Genomic DNA, 11,270 nt, shown 5'->3' with positions numbered 1-11,270 from the left:
TTCTAAAGCACTTACGTTGTGCCAGGTTCCACTCAAGTAAACTATTTCTGCCTTCAAGGAGCTTGCAGTATAGTGAGAAAAGCCTGGCAAGTAAATCAGCAGGTATACTAAATAGGTGGTCATTTAGGCACTCAATAAATGTTGACTAATTTTTCCAGTTTCCTATTACTGAGGAAAACCTCCATACATTGAGGTAGAAACTTGTGTCAGTTAGAGGAAAATAGACTTGAGTAGTCTTTGGTCCAGGTAAAATGGGTCAGTGACACTAAAACAGTAGAGTAGGAGTCAAAAAACCTTTTCTGTGAAGTGCTAGAACATTTTATACTTTGTTGGCTATGGTCTGTATTGCAACTATAGTACACAACTCTGCCATTGATAGTGTGTAAGGAGCCATATACAATATGTAAGCAAATCAACATGACTGTGTTCCAACAAGGCCTGATTTGTTAAGTTTCATATATAGTCATGTGTCACTTAATGACAGGGATATGTTCTGAGACATGTCACTTGGCAATTTCATCATTGTGTGAAAATCATGATGTAGTTATACACACCTAGATGGTATACCCTATGGTATCCCATATGGGATAGCCTATTGCTCCTAACCTACAAACCTGTATGGCATATTACTGTACTGATTACTGTAGGCAGTTGTAACACAGTGCTAAGTATTTGTGTATATAAACATATCCAAACATAGAAAAGGTAGAGTAAAAATATATTTATAGATATATATAAGATATAAAATGGTACACCTATTTAGGACATTTACCATGAACAAGTTGGCAGGACTGGAAGCTGGCTCTGGGTGAGTCAGTAAGTGGTTAGTGAATGTGAAGGGCATGATATTGCTATGCACTACTGTAGACTTTTATAAACACTATACACTTAGGCTACATAAAGTAATTTCACTATGATGTTAACCATGGCTGTGTCCCCAGGCAATAGGAATTTTTCAGCTCCATTGTAATCTTACGGGATTATTATCATGTATTTGGCCATTGTTGACCAAAAGTTATGCAGCACGTCATAATTTTGATGTGTCACAAAACATTACTCATTTGATTCCCCCCACCATTTAAAAAAGTTTGCCAGCTAGGTGCGGTGGCTCATGCCTGTAATCTTAGCATTTTGGGAGGCCGAGGCGGGTGGATCACCTGATGTCAGGAGTTTGAGACTAGCCTGGCCAACATGGTAAAACCCTGTCTCTACTAAAAATACAAAAACTTAGCTGGGTGTAACGGCGGACGCCTGTAATCCCAGCTACTTGGGAGGCTGAGGCAGGAGAATCATTTGAACCTGGGAGGCGGAAGTTGCAGTGAGCCGAGATTGCACCACTGCAGTTCAGCCTGGGTGATGAGAGTGAGACTCCATCACAAAAAAAAAAAAAAAAAAAAAAAGAAAAGAAAATTAGCCAGGTGTGGTGGCAAGTGCCTTTAATCTCACCTACTCAGGAGGCTGAGGCAGGAGAAACCTGGGAGGCAGAGGTTGCAGTGAGCCAAGATCGCGCCACTGCACTCCAGCCTGGGTGACAGAACGAGACTGTCTCAAAAAAAAAAAAAAAAAAAAAAAAAAAAGAAGAAAAACTGCCTACAGGCCATAGTTAGCCTGCAATAGAGAAGAAAGGGAAGTAGGGCAGTGCATGACTGGCCTTAGGTTTTTTCTTCCCAAGTTTATCATGCTTCAGCTACTAGAAAGGTTTAATTCAGGGATAAGTCCCAATTGAGTAGTTGAAGATGATCAGAGACTTTGCTATTTTCCCCTAAGTTCTATTCCATAATCTAAAATGTTCTGTTTCTAGTGCCAGTTCTTATGCTAAGCAGATTACATGGAATATATCACTTAACTCAAAAAGCCCTGTTAAGCCAGGACTGTTATCTCCATTTAACAGATGAGAAAATGGAGGTTTATGGTCTGTTCTCACGCTGCTATGAAGAAATACCCCAAACTGGGTGATTTATAAAGGAAAGAGGTTTAATGGACTCAGTTCCGCATTGCTGGGAAGGCCTCAGGACACTTACAATCATGGCAGAAGGCAAAGGAGAAGCAGGCACCTTTTTCACAGGGCGGCAGGACGAAATGACTGCCAGCAGTGGAAACGCCAGATGCTTATAAAACCTTCAGATCTCATGAGACCGGCTCACTATCACGGGAACAGCATGGAAGAAACCGCCCCCATGATCCAGTTACTTCCACCTGGTCCCACCCTTGACACGTGGGGATTGTTACAATTCAAGGTTAGATTTGGGTGAGGACACAGACCATACCATATCAGCCCAGATCAACTAGTGAAAGAGTAGGGATTTGAATACAGGTTATAGTCACTACTTTGTTATTTCTTGACTTGTACTATTAAAAAACTAGCCAGTGAGGCTTCTACCCTTAGTACCCAGAACTCCTTTTATGTATAGCAATTGTTTTTAGGTAAATTTATATTGAGTTTAACACCTGTGTGATTAAAGACAGCTTTCCAATGCAGTATCTGTAGCCATGGCCCCTAATGGCTATTAGTGTTCATGGTTAGTGTGTTGAAGAAGATGAGCCAGGTATATAACGCGGCACATTTTCTGCAGGTCAGCAGTAAGGTTTCAAGGTACAGTTATGGAGGAAAGAAGAAAATGACACATCGATAACATAGGTCTTTATTTCCTCAGGGTACATACGAATTATTCCCTTTTGAATGAGACAGTTTTTAAAAGTTGATTTATAAATACAAAAATACATTCTCCAAAGATAGTATTTCCAAACTGTTATATACCCATCTACTCCCAACATGGATATAAGTTTTTTAAAAAAATAGTTGTATATAACATACATATCTGCCCCAGTGTTACTTCACAGGCCTACGTCCTACAGGAACTCCACTCTCCCAGCCCCACTTTTTCTCTTGGTTCTCCTACATTCTTAATTCTCCCACATCCCTACTCACGTTTGAGCTGGAAAGGATGTCCCTACCCTAGGCATGAGGTATATTTCATTCTGGGCACCACACATTTGCCCCATAGATAACAATACATGTGATGATGTCACTAGTACTACCTTTCTAGTATTTACATACTTAAAAGTAGTAACTAGAACAGTTATCACTGGAACTAAGAATTTTCCCCACAGAGGTGAACAGACAGTTCAAGAACTAAAATTTCAGGAAACCTGTTTAATTTCCCTTTTTGTATCTTTGATAACTTAGTTTTATATCTAAGATTTCTTCACATAGGTTATAATTCATCTGTATGTTCAAGCTTTTATGTAAAAATATATAGTGCCTTCAGTTTTAACATAGTTTCACATGTTCTCAGAACTGCTAAATTCAGTGCTATCAGTAAGGCTTAATAAGTAGTTCATTGACCCTGTAAGATAGGAGCACTCAGCTCTGTCACAATTTGTTGTTAAACACATCACTCAATGTAAGTATAAAAATATTTATTGATAAAAAATAAACTTATAATTCAGCAACTTGAAGTTCCAGGAGCATTTCTGTTGTTCCTATGTCAGTAAGCCCTTGATTTTTCACATTAAGGAGGGAAAGCTAAGCATGTTACTTGAAGTAATTTTTTCCCAGTCACCATCACATTGATCCTGTGCACAACGACATATGCAAGGAACTCTTAAGCTTAGTCTTTGATTGTGACAGAGGTATTCTATGGACTGCTGCATTGAAAAGGACTTGCTGTTTTCATCCAACACCTCTGTGTTGTGTGGTCTTGCTGTGAAAAAGAAGACAATACCTTGTTTTCAGTTTAAGTAGGACCACTGGAGGACGCAATTATCGGGACGGTTTTTAAAACCTAAAAGCACGTTTGTTTAGCTGAACTCTGAAGGGACAGTAAAGATACAGTATTTTATAAATCAATATTCTGTATCAAAAAGCATCCCAATGCTTTGAGAGGCCAAGGTGGGAGGATCGCATGAGCCCAGGAGTTTGGGACTAGCCCTGACAACATAGTGAGACCCTGTCTCTACAAAAAATTTTAAAAAGCTGGGTGTGGTGGCACATGCCTGTAGTCCTAGCTACTCAGGAGGCTGAGGTGGTAAGACTGCTTGAGTCTGGGAGGTGAAGGCTACAGTGAGCTGTGGTCGTGCCACTACACTCTAGCCTGGGTGACAGAATGAGACCTTGTCTCAAAAAAAAATAATAAAATTTAAAAAAATCCTTCATGTATCTCTACTTATGTTTAGATAGACAACTGCATCCTGAAATAGGATGGATTTTGTTCAGGTTAATATTAGAAGAGACCTGCTCTGATACTACATACAACAGAAAGGCAATTTGCTCGTACTACATACAACAGAAAGGAAAACTAAGGTGGCCTCCCTATTAAACGTTGGTTGCATATTTGCTGACATTTATAGTATTTTATAAGAAACTGGCATATAATAACAGGGCGGGGTGGTTCATTCACACCTGTAGTTCTAGCTACTCAGGGGGGTGAGGCAGGAGGATTGCTTGAGCCCAGCAGTTCAAGGCTGTAGTGATCTATGATTCTACGACTGCACTCCAGCCTGGGTGACAGAGTAAGACCCTGTCTCAAAAAAAAAAAAAAGAAAAAAAAAGAAACGGCATACAAGCCTGGGCATGTTGGCTCATGCCTGTAATCCCAGCACTTTGGGAGGCTGAGGCAGGAAGACTGCTTGACACCAGGAGTTTGAGACCAGCCTGGGCAACACAGCAGGCCCTGTCTCTACAAAAAAATAAAATGCAAAAAAAATTGGCATATAAAATTAAAGACTGTCCTGACTAGTGCCTGAAATTATGAGTTTCTTCAAGTGTGAATATATAACTATCACCTGGAAGGTTCAGTAAATGCCCTCATCAAATATACGCTACATTTGCACACTTTGTAGTATGTAAAATACTCGTGTTACTATATTCAGAGTAACCAAAATATTTAAAGGTTATTGGATGTTAAGAAAACAGGCTTACCTTTTAGTGTTTTAAATTTCATATAGTTTCTCAATAGTACTATTGTCTAATAATCAGAATTATTTTATATTTCTAATCTAAACAATATTAAGCTTTCTCTATATTTTCTCCGTACCTTCATATTAAATGCTTGAGATTTACTCTCAACTTCACATGTTTGTGCATCACTTTCTTTGCAGTAACTTTCTGCCCCAACTGTATCCGTAATATTGCTTCCACAATTCTGCGTATTATAGCCACTATCCATCTGACAGGAGAAAAAAGAAAAAAATATATTGTGAGGAACTTAAAAGTCAAATATTTAAATAAGTAAACCACTATAAACTGTCATTCACTACATCTGAACGATCCTAACATGTAATATTGATCATGTTGAACAAAATTCAAAAGTAATGCACAAATATAAAAGGTAGTTCTGCATAGTACTGATTATTGTAGTCATTTTACAATTCCTTCCAATGAAATATATCTTGTAACTTCCTTAAGAGTCAGTGAACAGCCTACTGACAAAATGCTTTCCTGTTATTTTGTGATCATACCTAGTAGACAAAAATGAGTATTACAACTAACTTCACCTTCCAACGCATTTTCCAGGCTTGTCTCTAAATGGCTTGAGGCATGCTGCCTTTAAAAAAGTGGGTTATATTATAGTCACACCTAGTTGTTCACAATAATGCCACATATATAATGGCTCTAGATGTTAGTTCAGCTTTTCATGTTAATAAAAATTGTAGCATCCTAAGATACACTGTTTCAGTGCAAAAGAGCAAAAAAGAAAGATTCTAGCAAACTTCCAGCTTGGAAACATTTATTGAGTGTCTCTAAAAGGCCAGGCACTATCTCTATATATTTAATATTTTCTTCTCCTTTCAACAACCCTATTACTTTACTAGAGAAGGAAATTAAGGCTTAAAAAGCTTAACTTTCACAGTGTCATCCAGTGATGAGGTGATGAAGATGTGAGACCTAAGTCCAGGTTCTGTTCACTACACAACACTCCATTTACCTGTATAATGCTGAGCACCAAAGAAAGCAAACCACAAGGGAATCACTTTGCATTTAAGCCCTCCCTGCAAGTTAGGATCAGAGGGAAGGAAAAACCTGACTGTCATTTTGTTTCCCTCACAAAGGTACAGACTAGCCTAGAAACTGCAGTCTATCACTTAATAATCCTGAAAAAATGTTCCCAGTTTTCAGGGCTGGATACATATCTGCTTACCACTACAGGTCATGTTCCATTAGAACAAAAGCCTTGTGAAGTGTAACATTTTTGGGGGAAAGCCTTGTTCTGCTATCATTCAATAGCTACTTGATCAAAAATATAAATGTCAGATTGCTCCCAGAGATTCTGCCAATAGCTCTTCCTTCTAATATTCATCACTGCCAAATAGGTGGCTTATAATGCAATACTAATAGGTAACTGGATATATATGGAGGGAAAAGTTACTCATTAGTACAGCAGGAAGTAAGGCATGTGGGGAGTTTGTCCCACACTATGGGAAGAGCAGGATCGATGGGAGCCAAGTTGAGAAGGTGGCTGACTTCACTGTCTCTCATCTAGACTTCTGCTAATGTCAATGCCTAATATGTACCAACCAGGCAACAGATACCTTGTTATCCCCCACAGGCATCAAGGCAGGCATCAATCTCACTTTATAGCTAAGAAGGATGAAGGGATAAAAATTAAAAAGTCATGTTCTATTCACTGCTATGTAAATCTTGCCTTAAGATCCCCCAGCCTGGAAATAAAAGAACTCTAATTCAAACTTGGTTCTAATTGCAAACTTTATATTCCAGTTGGGCCATGGTACCTTTAAATGGTGTCTCTATGTCAGTCATTTAACATGCACTTTGTTACTAAATTTATTTTTCTACCACACAAATCAGATGTCATTGTCTTTTAAAACTTTGAATTGGCAACAGTTGTGCCCTGTGATAACATTCCTTGACATCTGGGCCCAGCACTTTAGCCCTTCCCTCATCATTCTCAGTCCCCCTTGTTTGTTACCATTCAGAGGACCTTGCCTTCCATTACTACTTATGTTTTTGCTTTTATTATTATTTTAAACTGACACACAATTACACATTTATGATGTACATGATATTTTGATATGTTTACAATATGTAATGATCAAATTGGGGTAATTAGCATATCCATTAACTCAAACATTTATCATTGCGTTGGGAACTTTCAAAATCTGCTCTTCAAGCTATTTGAAAATATATGATAAATTGTTAATTACACTCACCGTATAGAGCTATAGAACACTAGAATTACTCCTCCTATCCAGCTGTACTTTTGTATCCATTAACCAACCTCTCCCTAACCCTGCTCCCCCTACCCTTCCCATCCTCTACTGCCTACCACTATTCTACACTCTTCCATGAAATCAACCTTTTTAGCTTCCATATGAGGGAGTACATGTGGTATTTATCTTTCTGTGCCTGGCTTATTTCACGTAATGTCCTCCAGGTCATCCATGTTGCTGCAAATGTAAGGACTTCATTATTTTTTATGGCTGAATAGTATTCCGTTGTGTATATATACCACATTTTCTTTATCCATTCATCTATTAATGGACACTTAGGGTGATTCCATATTCTGGCTATTATGAATAGTGCAGCAATAAACACTGGAGTGCAGATATCTCTTTGACGTACTGATTTCCTTTCCTTTGGATATATACCTACTAGTGGGATTGCTGGATCACATGGTAGTTCTATTTTTAGTTTTTTGAGGAACTTCCATAATAGCTGTACTAATTCATATTCCCACCAACAGTGTTCAGGCACTGTTTACTTATATTAATCACAATGATCATGCTAATATCCTGTAATCCTATTATTATTATCCCCATTTAAAGAAGAGGAAACAAGCTGAAAGAAACTGTCACTTTCTGGGATTTATAAAGCTAACAGAGTTGGGCTATAAACTGAAATCTGCCATTACGGTTTCCCAAGCCCATGTTCTTTAATGCCATGCTCGCCCCTCAACTAAATACATTTGCGCCCACACCCATTCAGGCACCCTGCCCTCCTTTAAACATGGAGGAGTTACCGCGGCTACTCCTATCAGGGCTCTAGATTCTAGCCCCTCTTGCATGCCTCAGTTCCCTCATTTATAAAACAGATCACCATTTGACAGATGACAATATCTATTATATCTGTAAGGTATCACAGGGATTAGCTTCTGACTAAAATGCTTGGCATGGTCTCTGGTACTTGAAAAGGACATGTGACTGATACCTATTAATAATTATATTAATAATTATGCTACCCAACTCCTAGTTTTTAAAAATCTTCTCCCTCTCGTCTTCATTTAAATGCTGTATGCTGTTTCTTCTGTGTTCCATTACTGGAACACTAAGCATGTGGGAGTTACTTATATCCTATTGTTCAAGGTCATCGCCAAGGTCTGATTGCGAAAATTCAAAAAATTGCAACCTTAGGCATAAATGGGTTAAGTAAAAACAAAGTAAAAAAGCAAACTACAAAAAGATCTGACTTTGATGCTCTTCTCTAGGTATCATTTTCTTTCCCTTCACAACTAAACTCCAGAGTTATCTACACAAGTTATTTCCTTACTTCTCCTTCTTTAACCTTCTTTCCATTCACTTTTCACCTTGAGGCTGTTCAGTTATTAATTACTTTTCTTATTAGTCCAATAGCCCCTTTTCAAGCCCAATGTTGCTTGCTCCTATTTTGGCAATGCTAACCATTCTTTCCTGCTTAAAATGCTTCATGACACTGTGCTTTCTAAGTGTCCCTTTCTCCTCTTTGGCTGGTTCTTTTCAGTCTCCTTCAGGGGCTGTACTTCCTTTACCTGATCCCTCCCTCAGTTTTTTCTCAGGGTTCCAAATCCTGGCTCCCTGTTACTCTCAGTAAATACCATCCCTCTGGTTGAACTTAACCTACGCATTCGTTCTGTTTTTGTTACACAAATATTTAATGAGCGGCTATTACGTGCCAGGTTCTTTTTAATAAGCACTGGGGATAAAAACATGCATGACTGCTGGATTAGTGGTCTGATTGGAAAGAATGCAAAATGTACATGGAATCATGAAAGCATATAATGAGGTCTGGCCTGGCTAATGTGATCTGGGAAGGCTTCTTTGAGGATGTAATCAATAAGTTGTCAATGAAAAAAATAGGAGTTAACTAAGTAAAATGGAATAGAAATGCTACATAGTATGTGCAAAGGCCCTGTGACAAGAGAAAACGTGGCTATTTAAAACTTTGGAAAGCTAGTGGGACCTAAACAGAGAATGAAGGAAACAAGCTGGAGAGTAGAAAGACCAGCCTTGCCAGCCACATTACAGACTTTTAAAATTAGTACCGAACACATTTCAAAAGTGTAGAAAATAAAAAACTCAATAGAAAGGTTATTATATAAACTGGAGGAAATTGCCCAAAAATTCAAACAAAAAGGAGATTTAAAAAAAAACAAAAAGATTTTTAGAAATTGGAGAATCAAAAGGAGCTCCAGAGAGAACACTAGAAGCAGCAGAGGAGAAATCTAAGATATTATTCAAGAAAAGATCCAAGAAGTGAGGGGAATAAGTTTACAGACTGTAAGGGCATTCTGAATGAAGAGTATAATGGATGGAAAGAAACCTGCACTAAAGGACATCACTGAAATTTCAGAACCCTGTAGACAAAGAAAAATGCCTATCCATGTCCAGGGAGTTGGGGATAAAAAGAGATCATAAACAAAGATTAAGCACTGAAATAGCTTCAGATCTCTCACTCAAATGGAAGCAATGCCTTCAAACTCTGAAGGACATTTCTAAACTCTCAAATGTGAGAGACGGACACATGATCAGACACACAATGTCTTTAGAAAGGTACTCTTCCTCAGAAAGCTAGCAGAAAGCTAACTACGTGGCAGAAATGTAATGTATGAAACATTTTTAGAAGACATTATGATGTTATGGCCCAAAGAGTAAAACTGAGACTGCTTGGAGGGTATCACATAACATATTTTTACCCAATAGAAGGAAGAGGTTTGTACTAGTAAGAGAAGTTAAAAAATGAATGGAATAGCCCTGCAAGTGTAATTAAGCATAGATAGTTTGACAAGTTAGTAGTGACTACAATTATGGGAGAATATGCTACCCATGGCTTCCAAAGGTTAGTTGGATTAGATGATGATTAAGGTGTATTTCAACAAAAGTATTTTGTAATTCCTCTCTATATATATATATAAAAAAAGAGAGAAAATGAAAAAAGGCAGAGAGTAAAAGAAGCAAACAATGCCTTTAAGGCATATACTTTTAAGCCTATATGTGCTTTTTTCTATTTATGAAACCAACTTTAGAGAAGCTAAAATATGTAAAAGTGATTCTAGTAGAATCTTTTTTGAGCAATGAAGCTATAAGTCAGGATAGGCAACAGAAGCATAAAAATATGAGCAAAATACTATATTTAATTTTGGGTCATTTAGAATCTTTCCCTGAGTTTTAACTTCAGCATGCCAAAACTGACAACACTAAAGCCTTATAGAGTTGGTGTGAGAATTAAATGAATTAATAAAGTGGTTAGAAGAGTGCCTGGTATATCAAAACACTATGTGAGTATTAGCTATTATTATGAGTCAGTATTAACTTTTGGATTAAAGAACATGGACTCTAAAGCCAGATTGCTGGGATCAGATCTCAGCTCTTCCACTTACTAGTTGTAGAGAAACTTTAGGTAATTTACTTAACCTCTCTGACCCTCAGTTTCCTCATCTGTCAAACAGGGATAATAGTACACATACCTCACAGGATTGCTGTAAAGATTCAACAAATTAAAACATGTAAAGGTCTCAGAATAGGACTTGGCATATAGTAATGCTACGTCAGTGTTACATGTTATTGCTATCCCCTTCTGACTTCTGAAGTTCCTTCAAAATTCTCAGCTCAGGGCCATGAGGACGATGGCGGTTTTGTTGAAAGGAAGAGGGGGGGAAGTGTGGGGAAAGGAAGGAGAGATCAGATTGTTGCTGTGTCTGTGTAGAAAGGGGTGGGCATAGGAGGTTCCATTTTGTTCTGACTAGGAGAAATTCTTCTGCCTTGGGATGCTGTTGATCTATGGCCTTTCCCCCAGCCCCATGCTCTCTGAAACATATGCTGTGTCAACTCAGGGTTAAATGGATTAAGGGCGGAAAAAAAAAAAAAAAAAAAAAAAAAAAAAAAAACAAAATTCTCAGCTCAAAGAACACAACAATGAATGGAACAAATGCCTTTCCAAAGTGCTAATTATGATGTATACGTATCTGTCAAATGAATCAGGTTTTCCTGTTGTCAGAGACACTGCAAAATTGGAAATGTATAATTTCATGAAAAATGTTGCTATAAATCATGTTTCT

At 38.0% G+C, this 11,270-nt stretch overlaps 1 protein-coding gene across 4 annotated transcripts in view; it reads right to left on the bottom strand.

The window, feature by feature from the left end:
- Positions 1–2,625: 2,625 nt before the first annotated feature.
- BORA (BORA aurora kinase A activator) overlaps positions 2,626–11,270 on the bottom strand; it is a 30,303-nt gene continuing 21,658 nt past the window's right edge. For all 4 annotated transcript variants that reach the window (XM_002824330.6, XM_054529106.2, XM_024230720.3 and 1 more), the window contains 2 exons: positions 5,037–5,168; positions 2,626–3,704 (listed from right to left, as the gene is read on the bottom strand). In XM_002824330.6, coding sequence (XP_002824376.1) covers positions 3,639–3,704; positions 5,037–5,168 — 198 coding nt within the window. In that variant the 3' untranslated portion in view covers positions 2,626–3,638. The remainder of the gene's footprint in view (positions 3,705–5,036; positions 5,169–11,270) is intronic.

This window comes from Pongo abelii, chromosome 14 (genome assembly GCF_028885655.2).
Source record: "Pongo abelii isolate AG06213 chromosome 14, NHGRI_mPonAbe1-v2.0_pri, whole genome shotgun sequence".
NCBI lineage: Eukaryota > Metazoa > Chordata > Mammalia > Primates > Hominidae > Pongo > Pongo abelii.
Note: the sequence above shows the minus strand (reverse complement) of the source record. Positions and strands in the feature narration are given on the sequence as shown.